At 57.8% G+C, this 17,549-nt stretch overlaps 5 protein-coding genes across 8 annotated transcripts; 2 read left to right on the top strand and 3 right to left on the bottom strand.

Annotated features, from left to right (window-relative positions):
- Positions 1 to 1,890: 1,890 nt before the first annotated feature.
- Positions 1,891 to 7,340, bottom strand: H310_14677. 2 transcript variants are annotated; one of them, XM_008882578.1, is made up of 11 exons: positions 6,818 to 7,340; positions 5,859 to 6,640; positions 5,327 to 5,506; positions 5,077 to 5,280; positions 4,556 to 4,802; positions 4,042 to 4,437; positions 3,835 to 3,901; positions 3,209 to 3,749; positions 2,480 to 2,812; positions 2,308 to 2,423; positions 1,891 to 2,236 (listed from the first exon to the last, which is right to left on the bottom strand). In XM_008882578.1, exons 1-11 carry the CDS (start codon positions 7,284 to 7,286, stop codon positions 1,936 to 1,938), a joined length of 3,636 nt encoding a protein of 1,211 aa, XP_008880800.1. In that variant the 5' UTR covers positions 7,287 to 7,340; the 3' UTR covers positions 1,891 to 1,935. The 2 variants fall into 2 exon arrangements, with proteins under 2 accessions (XP_008880800.1, XP_008880799.1); XM_008882577.1 differs by lacking the exons at positions 1,891 to 2,236; positions 2,308 to 2,423; positions 2,480 to 2,812 and having other exon boundaries at positions 3,001 to 3,749.
- Positions 7,341 to 7,744: 404 nt separating this feature from the next.
- Positions 7,745 to 11,379, bottom strand: H310_14678 (hypothetical protein). Of its 3 annotated transcripts, XM_008882581.1 has the most exons (13): positions 11,197 to 11,379; positions 11,124 to 11,153; positions 10,822 to 11,033; positions 10,704 to 10,769; positions 10,277 to 10,579; positions 10,109 to 10,221; positions 9,911 to 10,019; positions 9,570 to 9,815; positions 9,172 to 9,510; positions 8,578 to 9,120; positions 8,335 to 8,487; positions 8,043 to 8,237; positions 7,745 to 7,984 (listed from the first exon to the last, which is right to left on the bottom strand). In XM_008882581.1, the coding sequence occupies exons 1-13, from the start codon at positions 11,273 to 11,275 to the stop codon at positions 7,853 to 7,855; spliced, it is 2,520 nt and encodes an 839-aa protein (XP_008880803.1). In that variant the 5' UTR covers positions 11,276 to 11,379; the 3' UTR covers positions 7,745 to 7,852. The 3 variants fall into 3 exon arrangements, with proteins under 3 accessions (XP_008880803.1, XP_008880801.1, XP_008880802.1); XM_008882579.1 differs by having other exon boundaries at positions 8,043 to 8,487; XM_008882580.1 differs by having other exon boundaries at positions 11,124 to 11,379.
- A 580-nt stretch (positions 11,380 to 11,959) lies between these two features.
- H310_14679 (hypothetical protein) lies at positions 11,960 to 13,360 on the top strand. Its single transcript, XM_008882582.1, has 4 exons — positions 11,960 to 12,311; positions 12,375 to 12,490; positions 12,550 to 12,842; positions 12,909 to 13,360. The coding sequence occupies exons 1-4, from the start codon at positions 12,001 to 12,003 to the stop codon at positions 13,194 to 13,196; spliced, it is 1,008 nt and encodes a 335-aa protein (XP_008880804.1). The 5' UTR covers positions 11,960 to 12,000; the 3' UTR covers positions 13,197 to 13,360.
- Positions 13,361 to 14,252: 892 nt separating this feature from the next.
- On the top strand, positions 14,253 to 15,399 carry H310_14680 (hypothetical protein). Its single transcript, XM_008882583.1, has one exon. It carries the CDS (start codon positions 14,294 to 14,296, stop codon positions 15,314 to 15,316), a length of 1,023 nt encoding a protein of 340 aa, XP_008880805.1. The 5' UTR covers positions 14,253 to 14,293; the 3' UTR covers positions 15,317 to 15,399.
- On the bottom strand, positions 14,255 to 16,945 carry H310_14681 (hypothetical protein). Its single transcript, XM_008882584.1, has 10 exons — positions 16,852 to 16,945; positions 16,675 to 16,802; positions 16,530 to 16,620; positions 16,372 to 16,476; positions 16,198 to 16,327; positions 16,092 to 16,156; positions 15,975 to 16,039; positions 15,852 to 15,921; positions 15,735 to 15,808; positions 14,255 to 15,661 (listed from the first exon to the last, which is right to left on the bottom strand). Exons 1-10 carry the CDS (start codon positions 16,906 to 16,908, stop codon positions 15,538 to 15,540), a joined length of 909 nt encoding a protein of 302 aa, XP_008880806.1. The 5' UTR covers positions 16,909 to 16,945; the 3' UTR covers positions 14,255 to 15,537.
- Between the last annotated feature and the right edge of the window lie 604 nt (positions 16,946 to 17,549).

Below are 17,549 nucleotides of genomic sequence, written 5' to 3' on the forward strand. Positions count from 1 at the left end.
GGTGGACTTGGAAAGTTCTGCTGAGTCGACCTGGGCATCAATTTGTACATTGTTCCCAACGCAGTGGGTGAGAGGTACACATGCGACAACACGGTGTGGGGCCATATAGCTTGAAAAAGAAATATCGTGTCGTCGAAATGAGCCATTTTCTCCGTCATTTCGCTAAATTGGACATAGAATTAATCGTCCAATGGGGCTTTTTTTCGATATTTGTTCAAAAAAGCGTTTGAAATTCTGTGTGCAGCACGTTCGTCGCAGGGTTGTGAATCTCTGAAGCGCCATGATTCGCGGGAGGAGAGTGTGTGCGTTGCTAGACTGCATTCTGCGACTACTTGGTGCTGGGAATGGCCAAGGAGTCCCCTCCAACCACACTGTTGCGTGGCGCGCACGACTACTCGGTGGACCTACGCGTTCAAATCACACACAAAATCCATGGCCACGCCACCCGGCCAACTGGCCATTGACGACGCTGACAGTCCGCGATGGCGCATCCATCCAACTCACCACATCTGACGCCCATACCGTCGCAATGCTTCCGCTGGCCAAGTGCACGCTTCAACCAGCGGGCAACGGTGGCTACATCTTGAGGCGCAAAGGGCTCTGCACCACGACTTTGTATTGCACCAGCACGACGATGTGGTCCAAGTTTCCGGCCGCTGTCTCGTTGCCTACCACGTCACACGTAGAGATCGACTGTTACGACGTCGCGACCTCCATCGTTGAGACAGCACGAGCGCACAACTACTATACGTGCGGCGCGGTAGTCGCAACGAGTTCTAGCGTCACCGTCGCAGCGGTGCAAGCCCACTTGATCGAAATACAATCTGGAGTCCAGGTGTGCACGGTGTGCCGCCGTCACCTTCTTCGACGAGAGAACTCGTCGACGAAGCCGCCGGATCGAGCAAACGGTTCACGTGGATGCCGCGTCCCATGCCTGATCCTTCCACCAGCAACCTGTCCGTCGTGCCCCTGTCTTCTTCTCCCAACGGCCCAGCACCACGACCTGGACGCGCCAACGTCGCGGTCGAGTTGAGAACACGGCGACTTGCCACTGGTCAAACTGTTGGCTGCAGCCTATTCGCCAACGAACAAAGCGTCTGCCGCGCGTGACATCTTGTCGTGGTCCACGGACGGAAACGAACGATCCGCACGACCCGTGGCGGAATGTGGCCGCATCCGCTGCGAGAATCGTGTCGGCAAATTCATGACGGTCGCTCCAGTCGAGCAGTGGCCACGTCGATCGACTGACGCTCCAGTGCCTCGTTGGGCAGATGAACACATCGACCGCGATGTCTGTGCATCGGCCCTCGAATCTCGGCTACACGTTGGTCCGGCAGGCATCGTTCACCTCCCCACGCTCGCCGTTCGCACCCCCAGTTGTGCAGCGTCGGTCGGGCCTGGGGCCATGTCCAGTCTGCTGCGCCCGTCGAACCAAGAACCCCTCGGCATGACGCGCATCCCCCCGCTCTCTCCATGCTACTCCACGTGGTCCACGGCACATGGTAACACTCCAGCATTGCCCCCGACGCTTCCCCTTTGCGATGACGTTTGCCTTCCCAAGCGAACTGTTCGACTTGTCCATCGCCCGATCCCCCCACGACGGGGCGTGGGTATACCATCCAGCCTCCCCCAGCAACGCATCGACAGCCAACGCGGGACGGATCCGGCATCAAGTGATCTACTTACAAGCTGTTTTCAGCACGCACAGGCGGGCGGTGCAAGTTCGCTCTAGTTCAGGCAGATGCCTGCTTGGTCTAGTACTCGCCGTACAGCGGCAGAACGATGGCAACGCCACGAATCATCCACGTCGCATCGCACACATCCCGACAACACTTTGGAGCAAACCCATCGCCCGACGCGGTGGGAGATGCAGGGGAGGATGCACAGGAATGGGTTTCCACAGCTATTGGGTTCAAGTGATCGACGACAACACGGCTAATTCTCGCTCTTCTTGAACATTTTCTTGAACATGCCGCCGAGCCCAGACTTGCGGTTCGGATCGTCTTCGTAGTAAATGTTGTGGCTGCCTCCATGTTGCTGCGACCCGTCGTCTTTGGGCAGGACCCAGCTCCCTCGAGCATCGGCGTTGCCCGTACTATTGCTGGTATGCATCCCTTGACTCGACCCGCGCACGTCGCTCGATACCGTCGTCGTTGTGGTTGTCGACGCTGCTATCGACCCACGCCGCTGGATCGCCACGACCGCCGGTTCGTATGTGGATGGCGTCAACGACGACCTATGCCAAAACATGCACGAGTGGAATCCATCCTCGATGGGCGAGATGCACGTTGGCTGGGTCTGGCGTACATGCGTCGGTGGTGGGTGGTGGTGGGGGCGTGTGGCAGACTCGCCTCAAACGCTTGGCGAACTTTGGCCACGACATCTTGATGCACGTGGTGGTCGGTCAGAAGTTGAAGGATCGTCTGCGCCACACACACGTCCCGCTCAAGCCCTGCACCGACCTTCAATTTTCACGCACCTCTTGTACCGCGTGCGTGCTGGGGATTGCGCTACTCTTGGTCGCCTTGAGCTCGTCCTTCAAGTCGGCAATTTGCTTTTGGTACTTTTTCATCTTTTCTTCCTGGGACTTGATCAGAGCGGCGTGGGTCGACATGAGGCGCAAATTCGCCTTGGACTGTTGTTTGTTGTGCTGGTTGAGCGCCGCAAACGACGCGCCGGCCGCCGTGTACGCGTCCTTGATCCGTTTGTTTTCGTTCTTGAGCTGGTCCATCTCGGCCACGTCCCGGTCGTGCATGTCGCGCCACTTGACGACTTCGCGCTGCAGCGTTTCCAGCATCCGTCCCGATTCATCCTACGTCATTCACACGGAGGAGTTGGCGCTACTCGTGCCACACGTGGACATGGGGGCAGAGAGGACTCAAGTCAACCCACCAAGCACGATGCATGCTACAACATGGCCAAAACCACCAAGCCAAGACCTTGACGGCCACAAAACCACCAGACACAACCGATACATAATGCAAGCAGACAAGGCCATCACCATAGCACGCACGAGTGGAACGAGTTGGCGTTGGGTTCCTCAAACTCTTCGCGAACATCCTTCTTCACGTCCACACGACAAGCCCCATCACGATCGCCAACACCACTCCATTTCATGCATTCAGATGCAGACAAACCATCCTGATATCTCTCGATGGGCCACCCCCACGTGATGGGGGCGTGATGCACTCACTCATCTGGAACGTACCAACAACGACACGTCCCCCACGACGCTCGATGAAATGCTCGCTGCGGGGGGGACGTTCGGCAAGGACGTAGTGACGACGGTCGACGGCTCCACGACCGCCGCGACAGGTCTTGGAGTCGCCGACGTCTGGCGCGCCACCAGGCGTTTGGCATGTTTTTCTTCCTCGAGGCGTGTTTTCAGCGCCACGAGGTCCATTTCCATGCTCTGTTGGGCGCGGAGTTCGCGTTTCTGCGCGGTGAATTTGGCCTGCTGCTTGCGCTGCTTGGCTTGCGCTTGGAGTAAAATCACGGCCTGGCGAAACTTGACGTACTCTGTCTTGGCGCGGTACTTGCGGAAATTGCGCTGCACCATCACGACGGCCGCCGTAAACTTTTGCAGCGCTAAGAGTTGGCGGCACTGCCGACCACGCCACACCGCTTGAAAGCGAGCGATGCGGCGTCGGATGCGCTGAAACCATCTCGTTTGGTTGTGCTGGCGAAATCGGGCTTGGACGAGCCTGGCCGCAGCCCGTAGACTTTGAAACCATCGACGGCACAGCCATCTACTCGAGACAAAACATTCGGTGAGGACGGATCACGAACGGTCATGGCCACGACGCCGACGATAGCAAGGCACGATCGGCGTACCCTCGCACCACGCGCTGAAGCACGGTGGCTCGCGCATGCATCTCGTCCGTCCGCTTCGCTTCGAGATCTACGAAAGGCTCCGTGAAGCGTCTCGAATCGTGCTGGAATGGAACAAAGCCCGCAACGATCATCAGCAGTCAACTTCCCAACAGGACAAAGCTCAGGCACGCCACGTCCATGGACTCGAACGCACACGCACTGCTGTACCTTCCAACACGCCGGCGGCAAAGAAAATGTGCACGGACCCGAGCACAAACGAGGCAGGCGACTCGGGCTGTCCCACCAACAAGGTTGCGAGTTGGATGCACGCAGCGCCGACCGTGACCGCCGCATGTTTGCCGTGTGTCGTGTCCGTTTTGAGCACGTCAAAGCGCTGGAGAAAGCGCTCGTGGGACAATTTGTTTGGAAACGCGGCGCGGGAGATTCGAATGGCTTCGACAACGCCTGCGCACCGGAGTTGGTCGACGACTTGGGGCATATCAAACGCAGCACTCGACTTGGTCGCGTTCGGTTTAATGCATCGAATGTAGTGCACTTGCGTCGCGCCAATGTCCGCCATGAGGTCCGCCAACTGCGCCTTGAACTTGGACACGACCGTCTCCCCTACGCGATCGTCAGCATGACGTCCGCGGCACGCCACTGAAAACATGGACGTTGCTCCTCGCGATGAACACAACAACGAAGCGACCACACGTCGGGAAAACGACGGAAGCGTTTATACCCATAAAGCTGGACGCCGACGCAATCGAACCGCGACGGGGACGCTGGCCGCTGACAATCGACGACGCTGTCGACGCACGGGGCGTGGCTTCGACGCTAAACACTTGCTGGACGAGATGGTTTGTACTTGTGGCCAGGAGAGACACGACTTCGGTGGACAGCGCGTCTTTGTTGGTGTCCACAAACCCGTCGACGCTGTACATGACCGTGCCAGCATAATGCTTGAGAGCAAAATGGGACGCACTCAGCTACAACACGCGCGCGCATGAGTTTCGACCGACTCTTGCGCGCGCCAACGTTCCCCATGCAAAATGCAGCACGGATTTCGGCATATACTCCATGGCGACGCCGACAGGAATGCCCACACACACAACAAATTCGGCCAGATCGCGTCATACAAACCATTCCAAACGGAACGCGACCTGTGCATGCTTGGATGCCATAAAGCGTTCCGTTGGATGGTATTTTGTGGCACACACAGTCGTGCGAGGCCATCGATATCCAACGTTGCAAGCAGCGTACCCGCGCCTTTTGTTTGTCGAGTCGGGGGTGGACGTCGTGCGTCGACGCGAGTTTCGAGCAAAACGTGAGGTCGTTGCCCATGGGGCGGATGCATTCTTCGTTGAGGAGCGCAATGACGCCGAGCGGTGCTTCGAGCAGGTCCAGCATGTCTTGGTTGTCTTGGAATCGCACGTATGTCCATCCGAGGCCCTCTTGTTCGTATTCCTACAAGAGTGTCGCCGTCCGCGTTGGGATGGCGCCACCCACCCACCTCTTGCACGGTCTTGAACACGTCGTGCGTAAACTTTTGTTGGAGTTTTTCGTTGGCAAAATTGATGCAAAATTGCTCAAACCGGTTGGTCGCGAACGCTTCAAATCCGAAAATGTCGAGGAGATCGATGTGGTTTACCATGGCGTGGTCGTTCGACGTCGAGTCGTTTACGCACCGGACCTACCGCACACACAGTCAGCGCGATGGCCAGAGATGCCCACGACGCCAAACGCCGTCTCGATCCTGGTCAGAGGATCGGCGGCACACACACACGATAGAAAGAACTCTCAGCCATCATGACATCGACGGCACGATTTTGGCCAGTTCGTCGAGGTCAGCCACGCGTGCGCGCGACGAAGTCCCGACCGAGCGAATTGCCTTCAACAACGGACGTCGAAATGTGCTCAAGCCATTCGAGTGTTTTTGGGCCAAGGCAACTACATCCTCGTTCGTGGCCCACATCCACGCAAGACATGCATCCAATCCTCCCGACGTGCGCGCGCACGCCGCCGCCTCGTCTGGCACGACGTACCAAATACCCAAACAATCGAGCGTACACTTCCTTGGCCATCGCGTCGCGGTTCGTCTGGGCTTGATCCATGCTGAGAGGCACAACGTACACTTCAAGACGGGCTTTCACCGTGCGGTTGCACAAACTCGTGGCTAACACCGTCGGGTCGAGGCCGAGCAACGCGCACGTCGACGTCCATGCGTGCGAAGTCATCACGGCTTCACTTCCATCGCCTTCCCCGTCATGCTTTGGGGTGAAGGTGACTTGACCGACGTGCAAAATTCCCGCCAGCGCATCGAGCAGCGCGAGCTGGTCCGCTTCTGCCATCCCGATCGTTGTCAACGCTTCTCGCGTCGCGACGTACCGGGCCGCGTCGTTTTCGCCGTCCAGGACGAACGGCGCGTTGTCGGCGGATTCGTTCAAGTAGGCAAAGGTTGCGTGGGGCGGGAACCGCCACCGGGGAGCGTTGGAGGCAACCAATTGATAAAAGATGTGGTAGTTGCGTTCGTGGTGCGTCTGCATGACGACGCGGCTCTTCTCGAGCAAGTAGTGACGGCACTTGGCGCCCACGAGCTGGTTGTCGACGTCGAATTGGAGCTGCGTAAACTTGCCAAAGCGGCTCGAGTTGTCGTTGCGAATGGTTTTGGCGTTCCCGAACGCTTCCAGCAACGGGTTGCTGCGCAAGACCTTGGCCACAATCGTCAAGTTTGGCCCCGTCTTGGTGCTCATCGTGGCCAGATGCTCCATCAGAATCTTGACAGTCTCCGTTTTGCCCGCGCCAGACTCGCCGCTGACGAGGATGCCTACATTTCCGTCAACACAATCCATGCGACCCCATGCTCGAACAGGAACGGTCGTGTGGATGGAATACGTGCAGGATCAAGTCGAAAAGTTCGTCGAGACATGTCTCCAGCAACGACAGATCACAAACAAGCCGCAACGACGCATCCATGGCACGCCGTGCGTGGTGGCGTACGTACTCTGGTGGCGGTCGTAGTGCACCATGGACTGGAACGCCGACGCGCTTGTTGCGTACACGTGCGGCGGAAGACTCGATCGATCGTTCCCCATGTACTTTTGCTGCGTTTCTTTCGAATACAAACCGTCCAACCTGGCATACGGATTCACCGCCACGACGATGTTTCCCGTGTACGTGTAAGGACGCTGTTGCGCAAACCGAGCACGGAGGTTGTACACAATCGCGGGCTCGTGGAGATGGTTCAGTGCGCACATGTCGTCGACCGAACCGTGGACGACCGGGTCGTCGTTTTGCAGTGGAAGTTCCGACGGCATGCCGTCGTCGCGGAGGTCGACCCATCGGTCGCTCGTGGTGTTTTCTTGATTCGTGACGCGCACCAGGACACGCTTACCACTGTCTTCGGTGCGCACGACAGTCCCCGGCACCCACGTGAACTTGTCATCGGGGATGTATACCTTGCTTCCTTCCATGATGCTGCTCCGCCGCCGTCGGGTCGGAGGTTCGTCGTTGGACTTTAAACGGGCTGTCGAACACGTTTAATAGGTGCAAGTGCGTTTTTTGGTGGATTGTCCCCTGTGATGCAATAATAATCCATGAACGATGCAAGCAAGGCTTCATGTGTCGATGCCGTCGGCGCTCCCAAAACTCCAAAGGATCGCTAGAAGGAACGAGTGGTTCACGTTCGGCGGCTTGCCTGCGTTCTGAATGCTTGTATGTATGGACAATGCAACACTCGTCCAGTCGCGCGCGTGTTCAATTCCAACGAAAAGTCTCTCTCTCAACCCGAAAATTCTCTCGACGTTTGGGCGTATGCCTGCAGAGCTACGACAGGCAACTTTGCGTGCTGGGCGCGCAGCGATGGCGACCGACTGTGAAGCACGACGCCTGGCGGGCACTCCAACCATGCAACCGCGTGGGTGTGCTAAGGGGGGGGGGCATGAATAAACGTTTTATTGTGGATAGAACCAACATGGTTAAACCCACGACAAGCGTTTTTCTTTTCAACACTCACGCGTCGATCGAGGTCGGAGCGTCGTCAAAGCGGCGCCGCAGCGTATGCGGGGACTGCGATGGTGTCCCGCGGGCGCCGCTTGCGATCGCGAAGCGTCAAGTCGCCAATGTTATCCGAGATAACACCGTCGACGCCGTACATCTTTTGGCGTTGCACCTACCACGCATCATGGTGTGAGTCGACCGACGAGTCCGTCGTACGACGATCAAGGTACATGAGGATGACTTGTGTTCTGGTCCCCCCACGTAAACACCGACAGGGTCGTGTTGTTCTTGATAGCAGGGATGAGCTGCGGGGATTCGAGCAACGGGTCCGAGTTGGTCACGATGCCGTGGAGGCCTTCCAGTTGGCTGAACGCGACCGCATGCTCGATCGCGATGCAGCGCTTGTCCCACACATGGGGTTCCATCTACCAACGAGCGTATCACGTGTACGTCTGTCATCGCGATTCATGCATCCATCGACGCGCGTCCGTCGAGATCGGTGCGGTCGTGTGCCCAACGTACATTTGTGCCGCATGTGAGGAACAACACGCGGTGCTTGGTCTGCTTCGCGCGAAGAAGGACGCACACATCCGGGGCAAAGCACGAAAACACAATGTGGCGCGAACGGCCACACTCGAACACCACGTCCAGAATCGCATCCACGTACGCGTTCAGCTATGCACATGCCATCATCAGGTCTCGATCGCTCGCGTTGCCAACGCAGAGGTGGTCCGAGCCACCCGTTCGACATCGAGCGGACCGCACCTCGAATGCCGGCAATGCACAAAGATGCCGGTTCTCGAGCTCCATGGGGTACTTGATCTCAATGTTGAAGCCCACGTACAGGGGAACGTGGTCGAGCGCCAGGCGGAGCGTGGGAAACGCGTCGCACAGCGCTTGCATGGACGGCGCGAGGTCTGGCATGTCGATGCGGTCGGCGTCGCGCGGTGTCGTGGGTGCGATCGCACGACGTTGCGGCGTCGGCATGCGACAACGACCGACCAGGGACGGCATATGCTTGCGCACGAGCGATCGTAAGCGCGATGGCGTGGGTTCAACGCAGTGGCGCCACTCGATCTGGTTGAGCTCGGCCAAAGTCAAGTCGTGGAGGCCCATCTTGGTCATGACGGTGGCCGCCGCGACGCGCGTGCCAAGCTTGGCTTTGAAGAAAAAGTCGTGGTACACGATCGGGACGCAGTCTTTGGACAGCTGGACGTCGAACTCCACCATGTCGGCGCCGGAGAAACCCGCGATCATGAACGACGGCAGCGTGTTCTCCCGGATCGAGCTGACGCGATGGCCGAGTTTCTAACCAGTGGCTGTGGGCACGCCATGGCGAAGATTAGCCCGGGTGCGTACTTGGTAGTAGGACCGGCCAAGGCCGCGGTGGCCAATGTCCAGCGCGACGCCCGACGTTGCATGTGCCGGCAACCCGTTCTCGAGCGCGGGTTTCGAAGCATGCACAGCGTTCGCCGGGTGGATGTGAGGTCGTACGTGAAGGTACTGAAAGGCAGCTTCGCCCACCACCACGTGATGCTGCCCAGGAGCCAGGATCGGGCATGTCAGGATGCCTTGACTTTGCTTGGAATCCATCGCCACCTGCGACCGAGTGATCATGCACGATCCAACCAAGTCGTTCGAGGGATGGGCCATGATGTCGAGTCGAAAATACGCAGGGGTGCCGTGGATGGTAAAGACCTGCCGAAACGTTGTGGTCACGTCGAACAAAACCATCGCCCACGGCAACGACTGGTCACCTGGAGGGATGCATCGTCGAGAGGCGGCATGGGGGCGGCCTCACAACTGGGGCCGGACACGAGCTGTCGAAGCTGCGGCTGTTGCGCCGCGAGGCGTTGCACGTACGGCTGCAACAACGCGTGGTGGCACAGTCCATGCTTGGCGAGAATCGTCAAAAAGGCCGCGCGATCCAACCGCACGCACGAGAGCAAGTCGTTGTTCGACACGCGAATGTGGCTGGTGCGGTCGACACCGCCAAAGAGGGCCTAGCGATGGGCCACATCCATGAGAGCGCCGCGCGTTTCCAGCAGCGGCATGCGATGCCGCACAAAACAAGGTCCACCGTTGGGCCAATGCGTACCATTTCGCCAAAATACGACCGCGGCGTCAACTGCAAGTACACGTGCTGCCCTTCCGTTGTCCGCTGCCCGCACACGTCTGCATGTCCTTGAGTGATCCAGTGACAGTACCTACGACGGACGTCCCCCGTGAGTCGTCCGACGAGCATGCCGCATGCGATGGCGAGAGTCGGTTGAGATGCTGTTGCGGCTTTGCCTACCGTCGAGGCTGTCCCGGAACCACGATATCTTGCCCTGGCTGGAACGAGACGTGGTCAAGGGCGGCCGCCACGTCGGCAAGGACGTGGTCGTCGAGTGTCATAAACACGGGCATCTGTAACGAGTGATGAATGGAGTTTCGCCACACCGAACGGCGATGGGCGTCCAACCTCCCTCAATGCGTCAATGTCGTTTGGTGGAGCTCCGCCGGCGTGGTGCAACGAATAGTGATGGGTCGAATTGCCGAGCAACTTGGCGTGCAGCGCATGCAGCGGCACGGACGTATCGACGGCATGCCGGAACGACGTGGTGTGGGGCCACAACGTTATGTCGCCCTGCTGCGCCGTCGCTTCGCGAGGAATGCGAACTGCCACATGCACGTTGGCGCGAGGCGCATCGAACAGCGTGATCGGCGCGCGACCCACGAGACTGCCAAACACCAGCCGCGTTTGAGGTGCCGCGACATGCCGCGCCTACGAGTCAAGGTAAAGCTGTGGCCATGGAGAGAAAGATCGAGCAGTGGAACGACGAAAACATGCCGCGACCGCATGCTGCGCTCCACCACACGCATGTCTGTGGAAACGACGACACACGCACTTCGACATGGAGCTTGGAGCAGTCGCCGAGGTCACTGGTGTCCAGGCCAAACCAGCCGTCATGCACCTATGGCGATATTTGCTCGATGGGAATCGACTGGAAGCATCGTCCTGTGCACCTCCACGTCGTCATCGCCCAGGGATGCCATCTCCCGCTGCGAACGAACGAGTTGGCCTGGATCGAGCGACCGATTCGTCGGCAGGGATTCCCACACGACAAACGCGTTGTCGCGGATGGACGTGATGGCATACTTGTACTCGATCGCGGTTGACGTGCGCACGTCGACATGAGCGGTCCACGTCGTGCTGCCGTCTTGTCGCTGCAACAGCACTACGAGTCGACCGCAACATGGCGTCATGCGAATACGATCGACGAATAAAGTCGTTGGGTCGTTGACGACGACAGCATGTGTGTGTGTACCTGCATGCCGTGGATCCCATGCGCCCAGTTCTACATGGCAAGTCCAGTCAATCGAGACCACGAGCACTCGAACCTGGCACGTTTCCCAAGACGCAGACGCGGTGAGTGGCTGCTGGGGTGAATGAAGCGACGACGTCGACTATGAAGCGCATGGTCGTGCACACGGGGGGGGCAAGTGGCTGCTGGCTTGCGCCAAGATCCAAACTGCGCCACAAGGGCTCGCAATGTGGAAATGCATGAAACGACCCAATGACTGGGAACGTTGACACGGTGACTTCAACAATTACTGCGTGTTTCGTCGACTTTGGCCCATGTCGAGAAAAGATTCGTCAATTTTTGGTTTTTTTATCCAAAAAGTCCAGCCGTCCTGGGAAAAAAAGATCAATTCGTCGGCAGACTGGTTGCACGATCGTTGGTTTCGTGCAAGGGGGGCACGCAACAGTCGTAGGGGACGCAGTCGACGAGAGTTGGTGCTGTCGTGAGGAGCTGCTCCTTGTACGTTGTTCTAAACTGGGGGACGGGGCAAACGGGCGATACCACACGGTCGATCCAATCCAGGCGATTGCGAGTCCACCGCCACGTTGAACCCAAGACATCGGGCGGACGGGGGAGTGGGCATCGAATGGAGCACAACATGCGCGCATCCATCCTTTGGCATGTGTGTTGCTCAGCGAAAGCACAAACTCGCTCCCATCCGTCGTCGTGGTCGTTGAAAAGGAGCGGCGTTGGCACCTGTCATGCGCTACAACTCTTGCCTGATTCAGAGCTACACAACCTCATGGCGGTAACATCAGGCTCGGGTGGCTATTCTTGGCGCCGATATAAATACTCGCGCACCTGCCCTCTCGACAACACTTTTGGTTGCACGACTTTCTCCATGGCCACCGCTCCCGCTTCCATCACGCCGCCGTCCATGGGAACGTCGACAACGCCCACGTCGACGGTCTTTACTGGAACGGCGTCCGGGGCGTCTTCTCCCGTCGTGCAGCGGGTGGCGCAAACGTTTTTCAAGTTTGTGCAATCCATGAGCATGTTCGAGCCCGACCCCATGACCCCACGCGAGTTCCTCACCGACTTCTACACCGAACGCAACCTGCCCGAGAAGCTCTCGGACGTCGACGCGTTGGTCGCGTACTACGGCACCGACGCAAACAAAATGATGTTACTGTACACTGAACTCGACAAACGGTGGAGTTTGCATCGTCGTTTGCGTTTGTAGGAAATCGTGGGCAGCTTACATGTCGGTCGTAGCTACGGCACGTCGTTTGCGGCGAATCCCCCGTGCAAGTTTCAAGACGAAGCCGTGCGACGGCCGGAAGCGGCGACGACCACCACCGCGCCAGGAACCAAGCCCCCTGTTAACAAAGGTGCATACTGTTTATCGCCACGGTCGCCGTGCGAGCTATCTCACGCCGTCGGCGTCCAGTCATTTTGCTGGGGAATTCCGGCGTCGGCAAGACCAACTTGCTCAGCCGTTTGGCCAAAGGCGAGTTCAGCACAGATTTTGCGTCGACGATTGGCGTCGAGTTCCTCACGCAAGTGATGGAGGTCGATGGAGTCCAGGTGAAGGCGCAGATTTGGGACACAGCCGGCCAAGAGCGATTCCATGCCATGATGAGCACGTACTACCGAAAGGCCGTCGGCGCGTTGCTTGTATTTGACGTGACGGACAAGACCACGTTTGACGGGATTCAAAAGTGGCTCGACCAGCTCGTCCAGGCAAGGGTCCCCCTCCGCTTCCATCATGCCTTGGCTCAACCCTTCCTGCGTCGTTGGTTTGTGTAGGTGGCCGAGCCGGGGCTCGCTACGGTGCTTGTGGGCAACAAGGCCGACGTCGACGCCAGCAAGCGCGCCGTGTCCACGATGGAAGCCCAGGCGTATGCTGCGTCGCACCACATGATGTATGTTGAAACGTCGGCCAAAACCGGCGCCAACGTGGACAAGGCGTTCCGCGACCTCCTCACGACTGTGCACCGCCTCCAGTCGTACTCGCGCATGGACCATGGAGCGACGTCGGCATTGGACTTGAGTGCCAAGCCTTCGCAGCCCGCCCCCGACAGCTTTTGTGGCTAACCGATCCAATTGTACTGGAGCATCCAGATCAATGGTATGCCGTTCGCACGAAAACAGCACCATTCCTGTCATCGCTTGTTCCGTCTCGAGCGTTGCTGCTCCTGTGCTACACCAACTCCTCCCCAACCCGACGTAGAACCCCCTTGATTCACTGCTGCACATGCGCCGATCTCTTGACACCTCTGGCAGTGAAATGCGCCGTCCGCGCTCGCAAACACTGAGATTACTGTCGTCTGCGACATCTCGATGTGCTTCAACTACGATATTTTGGGAGTTTTTGGAGGCGAAAACACGATGGGCAAATTAATGCACTAACTTATACAAGGAAATACTATCGTGAATTGATGTTTCATAAAAATTATCGATTCGTGTGAATTTCCGAAGTTCGTTCCTTCCTGGTTACGTCGGTCGTACTCAATTGTCGCACGAGACCACCACGATCGAGCATCACTACCTCATGCGCAATGAAAGGGCGGTGCTGTTCGTCCTTGAGGTCCGAACAACCGCGTTTAGCCTTCCTCGCCCTTGCAGGCAAAGGTCGAGCGCTGCGCGACCACGTGTCTGCGCAAAAGGAGGAGTGGCCTTCCACCCCGATAGACGGAGAAAAACCAGCCCCACAACAGCAACACACGCTCGCTGTCTGGGATTTGTAGCCGTGTCATAGGCCAATACAAGCGGTTGGGCCATACGATTGGCTTGTCCAGAGCAATGACGCATCTGCTCGTTGTGCGATCTGCCACGCCGACATCGACGTCCAAAATCGCCGACCGCCGAGCTCGGTGGGTTGCCTTGCATGCACCACGGACGGGAGAGCTCTCTGCCGTCGGTATTTTCATGGGGCGGGTGTGCTGTCGGAACTCGTCCGCGGTCCTGCGGTACGAAACGGCGCGGCTCGAAGTTCGAACCATGTGCAGTTTCAAAGGTTTCAGGGTTGGACAGGTCATACATATCCACCAATCAATGCGATCTAAAAGCAAATATAGTGTTGATACTGACATTTGATTCGCTAAAATTCAAACCTCAACAAAAACAAGGGCAAAAATCCAGTCAGTGCGGCTTTTTCCTCCCCACCGGCATCCCTCCGCCGCTTCGTCCCGATGACTGACGGCGCGAGAGCCCCCGTGTTTGGCTCCCCAACTCCTTCCTTCTCATGGGATGAGGTCGTGTGGTACAACGTAGCAATCCTGTCTGTATGGCACGCAATGGCGCTGTACACCCTCTTCTTTGTCCTCCCCGAAGCATCGTTTCTGTCGATCATGACGCTGTGGATCGGCCTCTGGTTCTTCTCCGGCCTCGGCATCACGGCCGGCGCTCATCGGCTGTGGGCACATCGATCGTACAAGGCGCGTTTTCCTCTTCAAGTTTTTCTCGCGCTGTGCAACTCTATGGCGTTTCAAGGCAGCATCTTTGAATGGTCACGCGACCACCGCGTGCATCACAAGGGGTCAGACACGACGGCGGACCCGCACAACTCCCGCCGTGGTTTCTTCTTTGCCCACATGGGTTGGGTGATGGTCCGCAAGCACGCCGATGTGTTCCGAGAAGGCAAGAAGATGAACTTCACCGACTTGGAAAAAGACCCGTTGGTGCAATTCCAAAAGAAGCACTACCTGGCCAGCGTTCTCGTCATGTGCTATGCGTTCCCAACGTTGGTGGGCTACCTCTGCTTCAACTCGGCGTGGCAAGGCTTTTGGATCGGCGGCGTCTACCGTCACGTGTGGGTGTTGCACATGACGTGGTGTGTCAACAGCGTCGCCCACTTCTTTGGGTACAAGCCGTACGACCGCAACAGTCGCGCCGTCGAGAACCTGTTTGTGTCGATCGGCGCGATCGGCGAGGGCTGGCACAACTACCACCACCGGTACCCGACCGACTACGCGACAGGTGAAATGGGCGTCACGGGTCAGTGGAACCCGACCAAGGGCTTCATCGATATCATGGCGTGCCTCGGGCTGGCCTATGACATGAAGCGTAGCACGACGGCGGCGGCGACCCGCGAGAAGAACAAGATCGCAGTCGACCAAGAAATCCTCAAGGGCGTGTTGCAACCTCCATCCTCCATGGACCAGTTCGTCAATTGGCTCTTCTTTGGCCGCACCGAGGACCAGTCGGTGTTCTAGGGCGCCGCCTATTTACCTGTCTGCCCCACCCATCGTACAAATAAAAACATTGAAAGTGACTTGCGGGGAGGGGTGCCCATGTCGACCCACACTCGACACCGATGACCTTTTTGAATTCGCGTTCGATTTCCATGACAATATCAAGTGGTGCAACCGAGAGCGCGACCGCACCACTGCCGATTATCGCGCCGCACTCCACCACCATGACACGGACTGGGCGACTAGACAGCAAAGGCACACACGTGCTTGCACTTTTCAAACAACGCCAGGGTCAAGCCAGTGAGGGGGGCCTGGAACGCGACGCGGGCGCCAACGCCTTTCCATAAACCCACGAACCCTTCCTTCCTACACCACATACCACCACCATCATCATATCATCGACGCATCCCATCCCTCAATACAGCGATGGAAGCCTCACCTGGCCACGCGTTGCAACGCTTGGAACGTGTTCTGGTATGTGGCGGCCGTGGGGTGCTGCTGCATCCGCTCGATCTAGTGCACGTTATCGCACCGCGTGTCAATGCCAAAGCACAACCTGCATGCGAAGCTTGACCAGATCCAGCGGGTTGGTCACGATGGAAGCGCCGGCGCTGGCAGTGACCGAGCTAGGCAGAGCTGGTCGTCCCACAAACGAATCATCAACGTTTTGCACGAGTACCATGCCAAGAGCGATGCAAACGGGACGTCGTCGGTGCCGTGGACAGCTTCGGCCACGGCTTTGTTCTAACGTCGACGTCGGCCATGGCGCAGGAAGGCGAATGGCAATACTTGCTACCTTTTCGTAAAACAAAAAGAAAAATGCCGAGAACGGGCCAAACGACCACAGCGTGGCGCCGTAGCCTGTCCGCGGTCAGAAACATGCATGGGTATGGGACGCCAACCTCGATACAAGCCTCGCACGCCTTCCGTTCGTGCAATCGTGCGCCATGCATCCACTGCATTCTTGTAGAACACGCCTCCACCCGTCTTGCGCTGGACTTGCATGCGCTCCTTGATAACGTCGATGGGAACCTGCAGAAAACCCCATCAAACGTGAAATCGATGCTCGTGCGTACCCAAAACACACAGCTCAGCGCTTCGGCCATCACGCCAGCCGAAAACGACGTCACGAACACATTGGACTGGAACGCCGGGTGCGACTCCAGCCACCTCTTGCTTTGCTACGAACACGCCGGGTAGGCGCACGCCGTTTACGATTCGAAAGTCGCGTTACGTCGTATGATGTCAGGTAGAGGCACGTCGCGGGAGCCGACCCGAGCAAAATGACGCCAAACCCACGGTACAGTCCGCGCACCCCTTCCTTCCTGCAGCAGAAGATAGACATCAACACTAGCACCACGGACGTCATGGATGGGTACTGGAAGGTCGACTGTAGCACGTGATACGAGTTGCGGTACGCCACTTGCCCTGCGACCTGAAGGTTGGCTTTGGCCACGTCCAGTGGGTGGCACACCACTCGAGCGAGAATGCCCGCCATTGCGCTGCCCTGCACATCACGTCAGATCCGCGGCCAGGTGATCGCATTCATGTCATACCAGCATTGTCGCCGCGACGGACACCTCGCCGTCCCGTTCAGTCGCAGGTGGTGCCATGCTTGACCAACCTGGTGTGTCGAAAAAGCGTGAGGAGGATGGGTTTTGATTTCCCTTGTTCAAGTACTACAACATATATCATCGCAGAATTTTATCGTCGAAAATACGCAAATACTACGACACTACTTTTCGAAAAATCATCCAAATCAATGACACAGGTCGACCAGGCACAGCGGCGTGTGGAGGCGCAGGGGCAGCGACGGTCCACGTGCAGTCAATAGCGATGCTCCTCCGTGAGTGTGCCGGGCCGCGGTTACCTGCACGGATTGCTTGTTCAGCGTGTACGTCAGTCGAAGCAGGCAAATCCCAGAACACGCCGGCGGGGGTTTGAAGTGGTTCAGCACACCGTTGAGGAACAAGATCGCATGTCACCAACGAATCCCAGCCCAACGGATCGCGATTCAGCAGCCCGCCAACGACGCGCACAACAACGACTGCAGCCGTATCGCCACGTTTTTCCCGTGCAAAGCACATCCTCCTTCACGCACTTGAGCTCACGTGAGGGCATATTCACTTGACCGTGCATGAACCCGGTCACCGGTAGACGATCTCAGCACCACCTCCCTTCGATTGAAGGGCTCACGAAAAATATGTGAATAGTGAGTGTCTGACGCACAATTCCCAAATTCTCCGAATTTTGC

This window comes from Aphanomyces invadans (genome assembly GCF_000520115.1).
Source record: "Aphanomyces invadans strain NJM9701 unplaced genomic scaffold supercont1.81, whole genome shotgun sequence".
Taxonomy (NCBI): domain Eukaryota; phylum Oomycota; class Saprolegniomycetes; order Saprolegniales; family Verrucalvaceae; genus Aphanomyces; species Aphanomyces invadans.